Source organism: Eulemur rufifrons, chromosome 18 (genome assembly GCF_041146395.1).
Source record: "Eulemur rufifrons isolate Redbay chromosome 18, OSU_ERuf_1, whole genome shotgun sequence".
In the NCBI taxonomy this organism is placed as follows: Eukaryota; Metazoa; Chordata; class Mammalia; order Primates; family Lemuridae; genus Eulemur; species Eulemur rufifrons.
In genome coordinates, this window is record NC_091000.1 from 11,953,915 (window position 1) to 11,973,077 (window position 19,163).

Sequence of the window (19,163 nt, forward strand, 5' to 3'; positions counted from 1 at the left end):
AGTGATACTTTAGAATTCTCTTTGTAAAATACTGCTTTATTCTTGTATTAATTTACAGTTGTTTAGTCACTAAATGATACCTATTGAATGATTCTGGCCTCATACTAAGCTTTTAATAATGATTATAATCATCCTTATATAAGCTGCATTGGTGACTTAGAAATTTAGTTATATCTTAATAGAGGATTTCTGGTCTGTATTATCTGATGAACCAGTACTTAGTTGGTTTCAAAATTAGTTTGCACACCAAGACAATGAGGGAGAAGAAGAGCTCAGGAAACTTTCTCTTGTGATTGTGGCAGAGCCTCAAATAAATTCTAATGTTGCACCACTTCACTAAGAAGGCACAGCCCCTGGGAGCAGAGAAGAGGCGAGGAGGGAGGTGGCCACTGGCGTGCTGCCTGCTTGCTCCCGTGGGTTCAGCCCCCAGAAGCCTCCAAACCACCTCTCATAGTCTTCCGTCAGAGGGAAGGAAGGATGGTTCTACCATGTGCATATGTGAGTGCCAGACAATTTCATGGCACACTTTGGCTTCAACAGGAAAGTGAATGGCAGAGGCCAGAGAAGGGACATAAGGGGAGACACTGGTTGCACCTTCATGAAGTCCACCAGATCCCACAGAGAGCTGATGACCTCAGGGCAGCGGAAAAGGTCGAGAGCATTTGAGCTGATGTGTTAGAGGTACTTGATTCGGAGCGAGAATATATGTTTTCCAGTTCTCATCAAGAAAATTCCAGCTTAATGAAACATGAAGATATATCTAAATAATTAGAAGCTATGAAAATCTAAGATAGTTGTCTTAATAATTTGCACTCAGCTTTCTCCATACCCTTGCTGTTGTTTTTCTAGATCGTTACTGTGTGAATCGTATGTGGGGATGCTGTTAACAGTTGAGTATAAAACTCCTTTGTCAGAGCAGTTGAGGCTTACATCTAGAATGCTCTATTTTTATACACAATCCAGGGCCCAGACTCTCTAGCTAGCCTGATGACACCCAGTGAAAGAGTCACTGGTATACACCGGAGGTCCCTGTTTAGGGTCTAAATGAAAAGAGACTATACCAGCAAGGCCCGAGACCATGCGTGCCTCTGGCAACGCGGTCAGACCTCCTCGGTCGCTGTTGCTGGCTTTGCTTTCTCGCTGCCCTTCCCCATTCCTTTCCTTCACAGCTCCGTCCTTTTCCTCATCAGACAAAAGAGTCAACAAAAACAAATCAGCCTTATAAAAGTATGCATACCTGTGGCTTATGTGTTTTCCATGCTCTAATAGGATTTCATGTACTTATTTATAAATTGAGAAGATTGAATTTAGATGGCCAACAAGATCCTTTCTAGTTGCAAAATTCTGTGATTTGAGATCAAAGCTAATATGCTTTCAATATAAGTGAGGATTTAGAGATTTCCATGGAAGTTGAAGTCCACACTGCCTAAAAACAACCAAACCTTTAGGTTACATGCAGTATTTTGATAATTCTGAAGTCTAAGGTGAAATGTGATTCCTGGAGACTTTTCCACATCAGGCCATCCACAGTGCAGTCATATGCAGGTTATATAGAGCAGATTTTAGATCACACTACAGGAAACTGCTGTATTATTAGTCCATTTTGTGCTGCTATAACAAAATACCACAGACTAGTTATTCATAAAGGACAGAAGTTTATTTCTTACAGTTCAGGAGGCTGGGAAGTCAAGGAGCCAGCATCTGGCAAGGGCCTTCTTGCTGTGTCATCCCATAGCATAGGGCAGAAGGGCAAAAGAGAACCCACTTCCAAAAGCCCTTTTATTAAGTTACCAGCCCACCCATGAGGGTGGAGCCCTCATGGCCTAATCACCTCTCAAAGCTGTTACAATGCCAATTAAATCTCAGCATGAGTTTTGGAGGGACAGATATTCAAACCGAAGTGTGTCAAGCCCACTGCCCCCCATCTTTGCTTCCTTTTGCCTAATGGCAGTTTGACATCAAGCAACAGTGAAGAAAAGCTCACAAAACAAGGTACATTTATAGTGCTTTTAAAATGACTTGATTCCTCTTAGCACAGATGGTTTTCATCTTTATTTTTACCAGCTCTGTGGATATATAGACTGCTAGAGTTATGTACTTCTTTTCCCACCACTGAAGGTTGCAATAACTAGCTCCGTGAAAGTACAGACCGATTCAGCTGTGTGCCTTTCCTTATGGCCATAGAAGTTGTAATAGCCGGTGACGTACCTCGCCTGCTTCCTCCTCTGCACGTCCACTTGTTGACGTACGCGTGGGCACACCAGCGCCCACAGTCACACACCGCCCTTCCATTCCCACAGGCGTCCCTGTGGTGTTGGAGATTGGTGAGGTTTCCAGCCCGATGATCATAAAGTGCCTGACGATGAGCAAAGAGCCTGCCGATTGCCATAAAAAATAGGGCTCCTGGAAAAGCAGTGACTTGAAGCCGGCAGCAGACGCTGGGTCACCTCCCTTGTCAGGGAGAGCTGTCAGGTCTCAGGGTCACACTCCATAACCCCCTCCTTTGTGGCTGAAAGTCTGTTTTGTAGCTGGGAATAAAAACGGAATCTTATTTAGTGTCCTCATGTATTGTACAACCCCCTCAGGAAGAGAGCAGGAAGCTCAGGACTGTAAATTAAGACCGGACTGTGGTCTCTATTCCATTAGGCTCCTTAGCGAGACTGTAAGTAAAACACTGGACCTTTCTGGCAGGCTGGTGCCCGTCATGTGAACTAGAGATTAATCACATCCTGCTGGAGTCTGGCGCATGAGAAGGAGCCTCCTGTCCTCATGAACTAGGCATCTAATCATGACTTATCGGGTGAGGGGGAAGAGGCAGCCGAGAGAGGACTAGCATTCTTTCAAAGGAACCTCGTGTTTACAAAGCAGAGATTTCTCTTTCTCCTTCCAACTATTTCCCTGTCAAAGTGCCAAAGTTCTGTAGTGCTAGACTTTTTTAAAGCTTAAAATAATACAGATGTTAACACTTGTAAAAGTTATTATAGAATCTACCAAAAAATTATGTCAAAGTTATTAGTATACTTCATTCAACAAAATAAATCTTAATGATTACAATGAAGTATTCAGCATTGAGATTTAACTGCCTACGAAGCGGTTACTGTTAACAGCTAATAGAAATTCTATGATATATTTTATCACATACATTTTTGGAGAAAGATAAAGATACAAATATATAAACACAGAGACAAACACAGTCTTCAATGAAATATGTTCTTACTCAGCAGGGAAGGGAATATCTTCACATGTTCCATGGTCAGTTTTATTTTGCACAAAACACAGCCAAATTTCAAAGTAATTTTGTAGTCACCACAGAAATGCCGATAGGTAAAGATGTTAGCCGCCATTAGGCTGCATAGAGGGCGTGCGGTAGCGGTCCTCCGCCCGGGGTGAGAGAGACCCCCACGGTCACTGACATGGGAGGAGACGAGACTGAGAGCAGGATTCTAGGAGCCTGTGGGATTTCAGATCTGATAAAAAATACATTTCTAGGGAGGAAAAGTTAGATTTTCTTACCTACATATAATCCAGCATGTATATTCCTTCTCTGGCTTTTCCTAATCCACCTCCTATTCACATCAGTTGGCAGTTTTAAGATTGATTTTTTTCTTACAGTAATTTACCAGGAATTTCAATAGCAGCGATATGGTATGATTATTGATTTAGAGATTTGATACAACACAGCATGGTAGAAGTCATTTCTCTGTGTGTACTAGGTCACTAGATCCTTACCTAGGACCTAGTCAAAAATCATCCATTTACTATTGCTAGGACTTCACAAGGTAACTAAAATACTACATTTGTCCCCTTTGAACTGGAATTACATAAATTCAGAAGCTCCAACTAACAACTAAATTATCAATTATAAAATAATCACGAGAGAACTGTTACTTAAATATAGGTTGCTAGGGCTGGGTATGATGGCTCAAGCCTGTAATCCCAGCACTTTGGGAGACCAAGATGGAAGGATTGCTTGAGGCCAGGAGTTTGAGACTAGCCTGGACAACATAGTGAGACCTTGTCTTTACAAAACAGAAAAATTAGCCAGGTGTGGTGGCTCATGCCTGTAGTCCCAGCTACTCGGGAGGCTGAGGCAGGAGGATCGCTTGAGCCGAGGAGTTCAAGGCTACAATGAGCTGTGATCATGCCACGGCACTCCAGCCTGGGCAACAGAGCCAGAATCTCTCTAAAAATAAATAGATAGATAGATGATCATAGGCTGCTTAATAGACAAAACCTTTCAAAAGAGGGAGGGGAGGGGGATGGTAAAAACATCTGGAAAAGGTATCTTGTAGTGAAAAAGAATCAGAAGTGATTCCAGTAGATTATTAGCAAAGTACTAGGGATGCCCCACTGTAGGATATTGAGTTGTCTATAAAGTGGTGTGAATATGTTGGATCCTTTATATACACTTGCTGAACACATAATTTTTATAAAATCTCATCTTTCCTAAAAGTGCCATAGCATTTTTATTTTCAAATTTGAAATGAGTTTAGTATGTTTTGCTTTGAGAATATTTTTAAAATTAAAAAAAATGTTTAACACATGCTTATTATATCAAATAATGCAGAACTAGAAAAAGCAAAAACTAGAAGCCCTCGGTGGGATCCCACTCCCCAGAGGTAACCATTGTTGACAGTTTGGTATAGGCCCTTTCAGCTGTTTTTTATGGCGTGTGTGTATGTTATTTGGAAAAGTTATACAACAATAGGGTTATAAAGATAATATTCTGAAATTTGCTTTTTTCCCCAACTTAATTCTAGTAACATATGAGGAACATCTTTCCATATTAGTAAATGCTGTATGTAATTATTTTTAAGGTATTCACCTGTATATATCATAATTATTGAATTATTCTAATGACAGTTTCCCAAATTTTCAGTTAAAAATAATGTGGACATACACATTTCTATACATATTTTTGTACCTTTCTCATCACAGTAGTGTTAGTGAAGCACAGATTCGTAGGAGGAGAGTTGTGGTGGTATCAGTCTGGCTATGAACCACAGTCAAAGATCTTGTCTTTGTCATGTCTTTTAAGCCTGAAGACCTTATTTGACTTCCTGGCCCTGAAGATGTCTGGTGGGTACATATGGGAAGATGAGATCCTTAATTCCTTTTCTGCCTGCCCAGTCTTATCTCCTTCTAAAGTTTATAACTGCTTAAGTTACAACAGAAGCAGTTGGCTTTTCAGGTACGAAAGGATCCCAATTATGGGGTTGTCCATCAACTTAGATTGCAGGCTGCAGGCTACTACCTTTAGCTAAGCTGTTTTTTCTTCCACTTCTTTGTGCTGACTGCTTAGCTCTGACCTGAGTTATCCTCTCCCACCCCAGACTTTGCGCCAACTTGCAAAAAGCAGCAGAGACACCAATATCTCAGTTTTCCCGAGCATTTCCTTTACATCTCCGTCTGCCGCTGCCATGACCAGCGGCCTCCACTGTAGTGCCACGTTTTATGTTCTGTTACTGTAGCACACCGCTGAGGAGGCCACAGGGAGAGAGGCTGCTGTGTGCTGGAGGGGTCCTCCCAGATGAGCTAAGTCTCCCCAGTCCCTGACTCAAATTAGTAGTGTCCCCTCCCCCAGTTCTCATCATGCCTGCCCGATGAGGGCCAGAAATGTGACTTAGAACACCACCCCTGAGGAGTCCAGCACACAGTTTCCTCTCCTCTTGGGAAGTTATGCATTAGGACATAGGCCTTCCTCTCCCTAGGACTAGCAGTCCTTTAAAATGTCTACCAACTGGTAGGTAAGAAAGGTATCATTTTCTTATTGGTGAGAGGAAGGCCTTTCCTGTTTATTCTCCATTTGCATTTATTCTGTGAATTGCCTATTCATACCCAATGCCCTGTTTTCTGTTGCATTGTCTTTTTCAGCCTGAAAGTCCTCTTTCTATACCTGTCTGTTCTTTGAGTTACAAATGTTTTTGTCCATTCTATCATTTTGTCTTTCAAATGCCTTTCAAATTATGGAAGTTCAAATGTTTACCTGAATTTAAATCTAGCAATCTTTATTTTATAGCTTTCTGGAGAGATTTTGTTGATGCTCAATAATCATTAGAAAAAAAACCGTGGGTGCTTTTAAACTTTGAGAGTTGTTGACGAACATTAGTCTTAAAAAGATTGTCATCTAAAAACTTGGATTTCCCACAGCCCCACTCATTCATTGACTCAACACACGTTGGCCGCCTTGCCTTGCGGAGGCCCTGGGGACGCTGAGGAGGGCCCTGGGGACACTGAGGAGGGCGCGCCGTTCCCGGGGATGAAAGCGCAAAGGAGAGTAAGGCAGGGCGAGGGCTCCTCTAAAAGACGCTGCAGTTCCTGTGCTGTCCGCAGGTCTCACTGTGAAAATGGCTGGTGCTCAGTAATGTGCCAGAAAGGCCTGAGAGGCATGTTTGAATCAACCAAGTCACAGTCCATCTTGGCAGAGAGGCAAGTGGCTGTGGTTTCTGTTTGAGTAGCAGGATGTCCGCTGAGCACATAGCAGCCGAGCCGCCCAGCGTCGCTGGTGAGTCGAGAGAAGTGAAGAGGAAAGTTATCCTGCGTCTGCACCAGAAATTTTGCTTAGAATTCCTCTCTTCAAGTAGCTTTCAAAAAAATGTCAAAAAGCCAACTCATATATTTATAGGGCTCCACTGTCTCCCAAGGCACCAATAAACTAAATTAAATTAGATTTTTATTTCTGTCTGATGAGGCTAACTATGGTTTTTAAGTATGTATTGGTAAGACTGATTTCAGATGACACCACTCCCCCACATGAAGTATATTATATAAGTCTCCAGCCTTTTGATTTAACATATAAGACTAAATTAGCTGAAAATTTACGTCTGCATAAAAGCCTGTACAGGGATGTTTACAGCAACTTTATTCGTAATTGCCGAAACTTGGAAGCAATCAAAATGTCCTTTAGGAGGTGAATGGTTAAATAAACTGATATATCCAGACAATGGAATATTCCCCAGCACTGAAAAGAAATGAGCCATCAAACCATGAAAAACATGGAGGAAACTGAAGTGCATATTACTAAGTGAAAGAAGCCGATTTGAAGAGGCTACGTACTGTGTGATTCCAACTGTATGATGTTCTGGAAAAAGCAAAACTGTCGAGCCAGTGAAAAGATCAGTGGTTGCCAGGGACTGGTGGGGAGAGAGGGAGGAGTCGGTGGAGCACAGAGGGGTTTTGGGCAGTGGAGCTCTTCTGGGTGACACTGCAGTGGTGGGCACGTGGCGTTGTAAGTTTGCCCAAACCCACAGAATTACAACACCAGAGTGGAGCCTAATGTAAATACAGACTTCTGGTGATAAGGACGCATCAGGTGTATTCATCATCATCTGTGACCATTGCGCCCCTCTGCGGGGGATGTTGGCAGCGGGGGAGGCTGTGCGTGCGTGGGGGCGGGGTGTATGTGAGAACTCTCTGTTTTCCACTCAGTTTGCTGTGAACCTAAACTTTAAAAAATAAAGTCTATTTTTTAAAAATACCATGAGGAAGATTTGTTAACCTGAGAAAATACTTACAATATTGTTAATTTCTAATAATTATTAAAAAAATTTCTAATCTTTTCTATTGTTTTTCTCTGCCACTGGACTTCATCTACTTTGTTCACAACTGTATCCCTACTTCCTAGGCCAGTGCCTGGCGTATAATAAAAATAGCAACAGGAGTAGCTTAGCACTGGAAGAGTGTATTTAATGATGTGTTGGGACTGTTCTGAGTGCTTTGCATTTATTAACGCATTTAGACCTCACAGCAGCCCTTTGAAGTAAGTACTTACCCCAAGTTTACAAGTAAAGAGAGTAAGGCACAGGAGGCCGAGCAACTTGCCTAAATGTGCAGGGCTGGGAAGTTGTAGAAATGGAATTTAAACCCAGACCATATGGCTCCCAAGTTTTTGCTCTTTACCACTAACTTATATCACCTTTCCTTAGAAGGTAATCAAAAAATATTTGTTGACTGGGTGAATGAATGAATGTGATTGATTGAATGAATGAATGAATGAATGAAAATCAACTTTTATGCTATAGTATTATTAGTCCGTTTTTATTTTTAAACTGTATTCATGCATAATACCCAAATGTCCATCCATAGTAACACAGATGGTAAATTATGGTAAAGTCACACGTTGGAATATGGTATAGCAGTGAGGAAAATGAGCTACGGCTACGGGTAATGGTGTGTGTTCTCATAAGTATAATGTCGAGCCAAGGAAGCCAGAGCCTGCAGGGTACATACTGTACCATTCCATTTGTGCAAGGACAGGATGGGAAAGTAGCCTGTGCTGTAGAATGCCGGCAACCCTCGGGGGCAGTGACCAGAAGGGCGCTAAGGGGGCTCCTAGAAACTGGGAGTGTTCTCTCCCTTCATCTGGTGCTGGCTACAGGGGTGTGTTCAATTTCTAAAAGTTTTATATGTGCAATTTTTTGGTAGGTAAATTCTGTTATCTAATAAATGTTTTTTTAAATGGCTAAGACAGAAAAAAAGGGGTCAAAAAGAGGAATAACAGGATAAAAGTATATTTGCCAAAATGTTAACTATAGATATTTTTTGGAAACAGTGCTACAAGTAGTTTTCAGTTTCTTTTTTGAGGGTTCTTAGGTTTTCCAGATGTGATAAGATTGTCACATATTGCCTATATAAGATTTCTAAAATACCGTTAAAATAAACCCACCCCGGAATCAGCGCCTGCTCCCACTCAGCGTGAGGTGGGCGCGTGGGTGCTGTCCCTGGTGGGCGAAAACAAGCACCACCCCGTCGGCTGCCGGGCTCGGCCTCCCGACTTCGGTCCATGCCCTTGCAAGCCTTCTGGGAAGTCTTCGGTGATTTCTAATCAGTGTGTTGTGGGTTTCCTGTGTACTTATTCCCTCTGCCAGGCCGAACAGTCAAAAGAAGAGCAGAAGCAAGGTCTGAGTGCGGAGAAGTTGATGCGGCAAGCCTCCAAGGACGTGTGTCGGCTTCGGGAGCAGAGCCGGAAGGTGCCTCGGCAGGTGCAGTCCTTCAGGTACGTAGCCCCGCCCCAGGGCAGCTTTCGGGTTGTCCTCATGTTGTCTCATTATGTAGGAATTCACCTCGATGCAGTGAAATTTAATGTTAGACTATGAGACAAAAATCCTGTGATCTCCAGCTTAAATATGTAATTTTCCGTTTGCTTCTTCCTGAGGTTACAATCTCGACTGGCCGAGTTAAAGCCTGACTAAAGCCTGGCTGCCCAAGAACCCAGGCTGCCTCCAGCTCTTAGTAGCAGTTAGCGCATCTCATTGAGAAATCTTCCCACACGATACAAAATAATCCAGAAAAGCCACGTATCTTTGGGTGTTGTTCACTCATTTCACAGACATTCCTCAGGCACCCCGTAAGCCTGGCACCATGCTAGGCCCCAACATTCGGAGACGAAGATCCTGTGCTTTCTGCTCTGCGGTAGGTCTGCTCTGCAGGCGCGGAGCGGGCGTCCACACGGTCGCGGTGCCCCGTGGAAAGCGCTATCTGGAGCTATGAGCAGGCACCTGAGAGTGCGCAGGGACAGCCGTTGGCGCTGCAGGTGCTAGCAGGGGAAGATAGGAAGAGAGGCAATGTTGGAACCGATGGTGGAAGGATGCCTGCGAGTTCTTCAGGCCCCAGGGACAGCAGTTTTGAGTAGGGCATCGAGGCAGGAGGACACACTGACAGGCGCAGTGCCTTAGTGGTCAGTGCCAGGTTACATGCGCGTGGTGAGCTGCCGGCCGAGAGCCTGTCAGGGAGAGCCAGGCTCAGACCATACCAGGCTTTGGGTGCCGTGCGGAAGGTTGTCACCCATGGTTTCAGATGGTGGGGGAGCCAGGAGGGGTCTCCGAGCTGAAAGCAAAGGATGGGGTGGGTCATGCTTGAGGCAGATCCTAGAGGCGTTGTGGAGAGCTGACCGGGAAGAAACTGGTGAGGGTGGCCAGTTGGGGTCCTGCGAGAGGCGGGAGGGGTGGCAGGGAGTGTGCCCTGTGGTGCTCTGCTCGGGGTGGGGAAGGCTGAGAGTGGGGCAGGTGTGGGGACGGTACCCAGCTCTGCTTTGGCACGTGTCAGGTCATGCCAGTAGGACAGCCAGGTAACTGTGGCCAGTAGACAAGTGGAAGTGAAAGTCTAAAGCCAGGGTTAAGGGTCAGGACAAAGGTCAAAGCTGGGAGTGTCCATCCTCGCTGTGGCAGTCTCATCAATGGAAATGGGCCAGACATCCCAGAAAATGTGGAACTTGGAAAGGGGGCCTGGTGGGCACCAGCCGTGGAAGGACTAAGGACTCAGCACAAAGAGGTTGAGGAGGAGCCGCCCAGGGGGATGAGAGCCACGGAGAGCCGGTGCCCCTGGGGCTGGAGGGTGGGAGGCTCTGTGAGACATGGGAAAGTATCCCCGGTCGGTTGGTCAGGAGGCCATGGTGACCACAGGGACAGTTTGAGTCCAGGCAGAAGGTTGGAGAAGGGTTTGGTTTATTGGTGATTTGTTTTGTTTCTGGTTTGGAGAGTGCAGAGGAGTCTTCGGGAAGCTCTTGTGCGTAGGTGGCAGGAGCCCTGGAAGGGCCTGTGTGGAGTGTGGGGGCCTCAGGGCCACCGAGGGGGATCACGTTGGCATATTTTTATTTTTATCAGACATTTTATAGTAAAGAATTCAGTTTTTCCTGCCTTTATCCAGCTGAAGAATCGCTTTTGTAACTTTTAGGGAGTATTGCTCTTGGATTTTTTGACCCGCAGGGCGAGGGCAGTCCTGCTATGGTCACATTGCAAGTGGCGCGGAGAATCACGCAACTCTCGGTTGTTGCCGAAACTCGAAACAATTCATGAACATGCCGGGCTTCCCTTAAGATACCCATGATACCCCCGGGCAGGTGATGAATGAGTGGGACAGAGCACGACGAGATGGCTGCCCGGAGGCTGGCGGAGCAGGGCTGGGCCGGTCACGGTCATGTCACCGGCCACCTGGGTGGGGACGGGTGGGGACATGGGCGCTTTCCCCGCTGTGCAGGGCTGGCACCCCCCCCAGCTGCTTGCCTCACTGGAATCAGGAGCCCAGTGTTCCCTGGCTGCCTGATTTTTCGAGAGAAGTTAGAAATCAAGAATTTTATGTGAAACATCTCAGATGTAGACACAGGCAACGGATTCAGGAATTTTTAAACACCCCAGTTTTCCACTGTGCCTTAAGGCATCCACTGACACGCCCATGCTCTTGCCTTGTGAAATTCTTATTCTCTCCTATGGAATTGAACAAATTTAAAGGACGCTATACCACGAAAATAGCTCTCATTCCAACGTGCACAGTTTTTTCACTCTTTCTTTCCTTCCCTTCTCCTTTGTCTTCAGAACACCCCTCCTCAGTCTTGTTTCTCACCCCATGCTTCCGCTTCCCGCTCCGTGCACGCCTTCGCTTGGCCAGGGCGGCCAGTGCTTTATTGCTCTTCCCGCTACGGCGCCCTCGTGCGCCCTCGGCAGACATTGCTGATGTGAAATGGGATTCTACCGTGGAAAGACACACTTGCTGCTTTCTTGTCTTTGGCGACTACACAGTCCTAAAAGCTTACTGTTTTAACCACTCTCCTCACCCCAGATCCATTATGCTTTGTCTTTCTCAGCTTTTCCCTGTCAGGTGGTTTCCACCTTTCCCTGCTTCGGGATGCGGGGCAGTTTTTACCTGTCAGGCGGCCAAGTTCCTCCTCCTCCCTGCATCTGAGACACGTGTCCCTGCCTTAGCGTGGTATTGATTTTAAAGAATTTCCCCGGCATCCTGTACTATTCTGTGAGGTCACTGAGAAGTTTCCAAGTAGGATTTAGAATCCTCTACTACCCGGTGTGGAAACCCCCATACCTGGATCAAACCTGTAATGGCTTAAAAACCATCTTCTGTTGGAAATGGCAGAAGGGGACTTACTTGGTTGTAGGTGACTCACTGTGAGCCAGAGCTGCTGTCTCCTTCACGGCCCGCCTTTCACAGCAGGGCGCTCTCGGTTTCAGTGGAGTTCTGCCTGAGGAAGGATTCTTACCCGGGCTGTGGAGACACCACTGCAGCTCTTAGCGACTGTGTTAATGGTCGGAGCATGTTCAGTGTCACATTTAGGTTGGTTTATTTCTCACCCCTGCCCCTAGGGAGAAGATTGCCTACTTCACCAGAGCCAAGATCAGCATCCCATCCCTGCCGGCTGACGACGTGTGATCACCTGGCTTGGGAAATTGTTTTTTTACCTGTTCACTTTCTTAGGACGAAAGACTGAGCATTTGTTTTTTTGTTTTGTTTGGGGTTTTGGGTTTTTTTGTAACATAACTGTCAACTCTTGAACTTTTATTTCACGTCAGATTTTCAACATGTTAATTTGTAAAGTACTTTGAATGTAATTCTTATATGCTTAAAAAAGAAAAAAAAATCAGATAACAAAAATGGGATAATCTGGTACACAAATGTTGTACAGAATGTGTCTGTTGCCAAGGGGCTTCTTTATTTTGTAAGAATGGAATAGAGGCAGCTCCCGGTGTACATCCTATCGAGCTGACTGTTGAGAAACAACTCCGTTCAGCAGAAGGTGGTTTTTGCTTTTCCTTTGTTTTCTTGTGAGTAGACTGTGAAGATGGCAACAGTGCCAAGTGCGGTTTTTGCTAGAGAGCAGCTCTTTCGGCCTGAAGTTACACATGAGTGTAAGTTGAGTGCAGAGTTCCACGTCCCTCTCAAACAGGTGCTGTGTTCACTTCCATCACTTATGTCGGAACCCTTTGTTTCCTTAAAACAATTTCCTTTTTGTCCTTTTGTATCTGTCTAAAGAAAACTAAAATATAAAATACTGAGTGCAAGAATATTAGAATACAAAGGAGCAATACTCCTGGCTACACTTAAGATCTCGTGATTCATGACACTGGGGGTAAGGGAGAAGGAAGGAGAACACCACTTACCCTAAGATACACTAACTTGAACTCATCGGATGAGCGGCTGGTTCATCTAACTCAGCCTGAATTTGCAAGTGTTCAGATGGGCGTTTCTGGCTTGCACCAGTGCTGTGCCCTGGCTGTGAGGATGGTACTCAGTGGGGCCCGTGCTCTGAGGGCAGACAGCGTGGGAGACGTGGAGGGAGACGGGTCAGCACTCATTTGGTGAGACTGAAGGCAGAGGAGAGGGTATCTTGATTGCATTGAAGTTGCCAAAAATAAAAAAAATAGTTTATCAAACAGATTTTTAACATTTACTAGAAATTACTTTGCAGCTCTCATTTTTAGGGGCTCTATCTATAATTTATGGTAAATAGTTGGGAGGCAAAGGGAAGAGTGTGCCTGGGGAGATTATTAATTTGAAGTATAGGCTAAATCATTTGTTTAAAAGAAACTGTTCTGGATGTGCAAGTTTAGACAGATAAATTGACTAACGTCCTCCAGTTTAGGGTTTTACCTTACCCAACCCAGGCACTTCTCAAAAAAAACAAACCCTCAGTGTAGCTCTGCCAGCATAAAGGGTTTTAAAATATATAGTATTGAGGCGATTTAAAGCATACTTATTACATAGTCTGTTATACTGGAAGCAGCAATTTTTGGTTAGCCATCATATAGAGCAAACTAAATGAATTTCTTTTTTTTTTTTTTAGAAATGCAAAATTGTCTTAAAGGAATTGGCCCCTTAAAGAAAAAAAAATGTTTTGTTCTTAAGCTAGACTCCTCACTAACAAGAATTTTTATTTTCTTGAAAGTAATTATACATAGTCTGGAAAGTTCATTTTATCAGAATCAAAGTTCAAATTAAGCAATTTCTGAGCCTAGAACCTTTAATTATTTTTTCCTAAATGTCCCACCACTTATATACAAATTTCTTTGAAGACATAACTGGACATGACACTACTTTGAACAAAACCAGCCTAGTGAATGACCAAGTACAGCCCTTCAAGGCTGCCCAGGTCATTCCATTAGATCTAAGGAAAACGAGAAAAAGAATACCATTCATCCTTATCGAGGTCAAATGTGAAAGAAGTTTATTTAATATAGAGGTAAATGAAGGTCAGCTGTTTTCAGCTTCTTAGTTTGACCATGAAAATGTTTATAGAATTATGTGTAGTTGTACCGTACGATTTTATTTTCTTCATTTATTTATTTACGGTCTTATTTATGTTCTGTTTAATATATAGTTTGGTTCTGGCCATTTTAAATGTTTGGCATAGAAGAGGCTATATTGGAATATTTACAGCTTTATAAATCTTCATCAGATTAGCTGTTAACTTTTTGTAATACAAAAAGTTTCAGACAAGTATTAAAGAATAAAATCTGTCTCAGGCTGGTAGTTAACAGTTGTGACCAAGATGTTTTTGGTTTTATTTTACAAAATTTCCTCATTTCTAACATGAGAGATGAACTTATTTTAAATATTCCTTTTACTACACTTTAAAAATCAGCAATAGTGTTATGTATTTATAGGCAGCTTTTAATAATCTTGTCATATTTGTACTAACCCAAGTGATTCACAGTGACAAAACATTTTAATAACTTGATCACAAAACCATATGGACAAATATGAATTTTAATATTATAAATACTATTTTTAAAAAGTAGACTTTATTCTGCACAGGGTAAAAAGAATGTAATATTTAGTTCTCAAGTTTGACTTATTCAGTATATTATTACAATTTTGTATATCAGAATCTTAAGTGTTACAGGTACAAAAAGAATATTGCTAGCCAAATGAACAAAGTTTAGCTGAATCTCTGTAGCATGCAAATCAAATAAATTTAAAATCTTTTTTTTTTTTGCTATTGCTTTATCTATATTATATTAAATATCAAAAGCTCAGGACTGACCTAAATATTTAATCAGGTTAAATTTTGACTATGTTTCTGTTTTAATTTGTCTTGTTTGTAAAAGTATGCAAATACATCACATAGATTAACTTTGGTTTCTGCACTTTCCATGTATTTGTGGGTGGAAAAAAATTCAGTGTTTTTTTTTTTTTTTCTAAAACAAAGATACATATTGCCTAATACTTTATTTCAGTGTGATTTATTGTTCGGTTAATTTCCCTGATTGGCACAAACACAAGAGTTTACTTTGAACCGTGTACCAGGCAAATATAAAATCCTTCATGAAGAAATCCCCAAGCCAGCAGTTTGTTGTGAATAGTTGTTTGGACTGTATGTACTGCTGATAAAAAAGGATGAAATATTTTCACTGAAGGGCTCCAGACTGTGTGCCCTGTGGTGGCACTGCCTAAGCTGGCAGTGTGCTCAAGGCAAGGCTGCGGGCCCAGGAGGTTTCCTCCCCACACTGCCGGGCCCCGGGGCTGCTCCCAGCCGGGGCGGGTGGGCATGTGTGCCATCAGATCCAGAGCACAGGATGCAGAAGCAGAAGCAGAAGCACATTTGTGTGGCAGGTTCTACATGAATCATCCGGAGCATGAGACTGCCCTCCTCTGCTTCTGACACGGTGCAGCAGGCGTGAGTGCACATGGCTGACTTTTAGAAAAGGCTCCACAGAGGCACTGAGTGCCGCGGTTCAGGAGATGATGTGCCCCATGCCTCTCACCTCTAAAGCTGTTAAAGAGCCTGCAGTCCTTTTAGATAATTTGCATTTTAAATAAATATGCAACAAGATCTTAGTTTTATTATAACAGATTATCTTAAACACCTGAAAGTAAATGATTTCCAAAATGATTCATCTCCATAGGAATGATACCTTCAAAGATACAGAAGGACTAATGTTTCATTTATCAGTTCTGTGCAATCACTGAGCCTATTTTAAAATTGGGGAAACTCATCCACAGTAATGAGTGTGATTACTGTTAAGTCTTGATTGGTTTTGGTCTCAGAGTAGAAGATAAAAGTGGTTTACCAGTCTTAGAAATTATAGTTTAAGAAACTAATAACCACAGGCAGGACAAAATGTATCTCAGAAAGTCAAAAGCACAGTAAATGGATGACTGGAGCGGGAAATCCTACCAAATCCATTGTTGAGCAAGCGTCTCCTGAAGAGTAGATACCACTGGTCCCTCTGGCCTAGATTTTCAGGTTGGTGCTTCTCATCTCCAGTTTTTGACAATGATCTCGCCTCTCTGCCACTGCATAGTGGCCCGAAGCTAGAGGAGCTCGGCTGGAGCAGGCTGCACAGTGGAGCAGGCACCCTCCTAGCAGGAGAAAAAATCCAGCAAACCAGCCCACGAAGAGGGCTTCCCCAAACTCCCACCTGGGGACTATCTCTGGCACGGTCTCATCCCAGAACGCCTGAACCGTCGTGTAGGCGACCCAAGAGACAGGAACCAGGGCTGTGATTCCCGATGTCCAGAACAGAACTCCTCCCAGGATTAACAGCCGCTTCTTGAGATCCTGCTGCCTCTCTCCAATCTTCAGGCAGTCCAGGCCAAATCCAGAGAGCAGCAGGCCCAGGAATCCCAGCCCATTGGACAGGAACATTAAAATCCTGGAGATCCTGAGTTCAGCAGGCAAAGCCAGGAAAGAATCAAAGCCCTTGCATTGTGTCCCCACTTCCTCTTGCATGACACAGGTTTGCCAGAGTCCCATGGTCCAGTTTTCCATTTCATTTAATTCCAGGTTGAGGTTCCTCCAATGTGGCAGGTAGTTTGTAAGACAGGATAAAACCCATCCCAGCAAAGATAATGAAATTCCAGCAAATTGTGCCACAGTTCTAAATACTAAAGCCATTATAAAGTCCTGCGAGCTTTAGCCAAACTAACTCCTGCCCTTCGGTTGCCGGGGAAGTGTGACACTCGTGTTATCACCTGTGAAGCTCAGAAATATTTTTTCATTGTGTATATAGGAGGATTCTTGCCAGAGTTGCTATTGTTTGATTCCATGTTGAATAGGTTTCAGGAAAGGATAGGGAAATAAGGCCACAAACCAGTAATGCCAAGGTGTGGCCAAGATCATGTTCGTGTCCTTTGGGCTGAATTTTATAGAAAGCAGTTTGTCACTGAAATGAAATTACGTACTAACAGTCTTCCTTTCATTGTTAAGGCGTAAATGGCTTTCATGTTGTTCCCAACCTATTTAACACGTCAAAGAATTAAGACATCTAAAAGCAAGATGTTTAATTGACGGTTTTGCTCCAGCTCCTGCTTTATATCTTACTAATTACACCTGTCAGATTTTCATGTTACATTTCTCTCAATTCCTATTCTGTGGTAATACTAGGTGTTGTCATTTTTCAGAATAGGTCCAAGAAAAGTATTTCTTAACCAAATAAATTGATCTTATCAGAAATCTCTCTAGGCCTTAAATCAGGCCTGTTGTTAAAAAATCCCTTCAACTACACATACCACATAGCGTATGAAACAATACTGAACTAAATACCAAGTCTACTTATCTGCGTGCCTTTCTGTCAGATTCATGCACATGTGCATAAACACTTGGGTTTGTTCTTTTCCTCTGCTTGAACATGCTTTGTATGCTGTGGAAAAGTTACGCAGTAGGACACCGTAGGGTAGAATCAACATCTCTGTTCATCACTAAAGTATATCTCCCCATGTTTGTCATTTTTAATTAAATAAAGTTTTGATTCAGGCAAATGAACTGACAATAACTAGATATCAAGAAAAATATCTGTGGAATTGTTTTTCTTTTTTTAATGTGAAGCTTTTGAGGAAGAGATGAGAGAAGAGATTGGCCAGTATTTTAAATCTGAGAGTATCACAATGTACTGAAAACCTTCGCCTCATAAAATCCTGTCACACAAGGTGCCTAGTAATTTCCTAAACACAAACCACTTCTGTTTGAAGAAGACCAAAGTCATTGCTGTGGAACTAACACTTTGGGGTTGGCTTAGCATGTGGTTTTACTAATGTAGAACACTTAAAAGATTTCAGATTGTTAGGTGTTTTTTTTTTTCCTTTAGGAAACAGAAACTAATTGTTTCCTACTACCAACAAAAACAAACAAAAAGCTTTCTAATATAAAATTAACGCCTTAAAGCTTAAGACTGACTATATTGGGCAGCCACCACCACATTGATTTATATAACCAGGTCAATGAAAGTTTTTCATTCATAACTATGTAATGCTTACGTTAATAATTTTCTATTAGATATAAGATTTTCTCTCATTCTTTTCCAGATTTTAAGTGGAGGCGGGTCTAGCATAGAAAAAGAGTTACTCAGTGAGAAAAGGTGAGCAGCACAGATTTCCTTATGTAACAAAGACCTCTTTGTCATCACAGTTGATGTAGGATACATCCCTCTGGCCTTGTCGAAGTCTTACACTTTAGGATCTGCGGTTCCATTTTCCAGGCATGGACACTGAGTTTGCATCTCTGCCACTGCATAGTGGCCCGAAGCTAGAGGAGCTCGGCTGGAGCAGGCTGCACAGTGGAGCAGGCACCCTCCTAGCAGAAGAGAAAATCCAGCAAACCAGCCCACGAAGAGGGCTTCCCCAAACTCCCACCTGGGGACTATCTCTGGCACGGTCTCATCCCAGAATGCCTGAACCGTCGTGTAGGCGACCCAAGAGACAGGAACCAGGGCTGTGATTCCCGATGTCCAGAACAGAACTCCTCCCAGGATTAACAGCCGCTTCTTGAGATCCTGCTGCCTCTCTCCAATCTTCAGGCAGTCCAGGCCAAATCCAGAGAGCAGCAGGCCCAGGAATCCCAGCCCATTGGACAGGAACATTAAAATCCTGGAGATCCTGAGTTCAGCAGGCAAAGCCAGGAAAGAATCAAAGCCCTTGCATTGTGTCCCCACTTCCTCTTGCATGACACAGGTTTGCCAGAGTCCCATGGTCCAGTTTTCCATTTCATTTAATTCCAGGTTGAGGTTCCTCCAATGTGGCAAATAAGTTGTAATAATAGATAAGACCCACCCCAGCAAAGATAATAAAAGTCCGACAGACTGCATCACTATTCTACAGAGTAAAGCCATTGTGACAAATCTTAGGACGTCACCACTCCTATAGGATCTGCAGTCCTTTGTGGTTGACAGTAGTGTGACGATCTTGGTTCTATGCCGCCCTGAATATAAGCTTGGGCATTAACTCTTTAGGCACTCTGAAATACGTTTTTGTTCTTCCCAAATATAATGTTTCATGTAAAGGACGAAGGACTCTGTTAAAACTATGAGTTAGGCTCTCTGATAAGGATTTGATCTGTTACCTTCCAATTTGCTTGGTAAAATTATATCCTCAATGCTTGATGATTATAAGTCTAAGGATGAACAAAGAGGTCTCTATGACCCCTCACCCTAACATACAACAGA

The 19,163-nt window shown here is 43.2% G+C and overlaps 3 protein-coding genes across 3 annotated transcripts in view; 1 reads left to right on the forward strand and 2 right to left on the reverse strand.

Moving 5' to 3' along the window:
- WWC2 (WW and C2 domain containing 2) overlaps positions 1–17,179 on the forward strand; it is a 171,498-nt gene extending 154,319 nt beyond the window's left edge. The window contains exons 22-23 of the mRNA XM_069492910.1: positions 8,868–8,995; positions 12,090–17,179. Of these exons, the coding sequence (XP_069349011.1) occupies positions 8,868–8,995; positions 12,090–12,156 (195 nt within the window). The 3' untranslated portion in view covers positions 12,157–17,179. The remainder of the gene's footprint in view (positions 1–8,867; positions 8,996–12,089) is intronic.
- LOC138398596 (claudin-22) lies at positions 15,959–16,621 on the reverse strand. The gene has a single exon (XM_069492911.1). It carries the CDS (start codon positions 16,619–16,621, stop codon positions 15,959–15,961), a length of 663 nt encoding a protein of 220 aa, XP_069349012.1.
- A 988-nt stretch (positions 17,180–18,167) lies between the features above and the next one.
- On the reverse strand, positions 18,168–18,830 carry LOC138398961 (putative claudin-24). Its single transcript, XM_069493405.1, has one exon. The coding sequence runs from the start codon at positions 18,828–18,830 to the stop codon at positions 18,168–18,170; it is 663 nt and encodes a 220-aa protein (XP_069349506.1).
- Between the last annotated feature and the right edge of the window lie 333 nt (positions 18,831–19,163).

Bases quoted from the DNA above. Each gene is read 5' to 3' on its own strand.
- LOC138398961 (XM_069493405.1), bottom strand. From the start codon at position 18,830: ATGGCTTTACTCTGTAGAATAGTGATGCAGTCTGTCGGACTTTTATTA.
- LOC138398596 (XM_069492911.1), bottom strand. From the start codon at position 16,621: ATGGCTTTAGTATTTAGAACTGTGGCACAATTTGCTGGAATTTCATTA.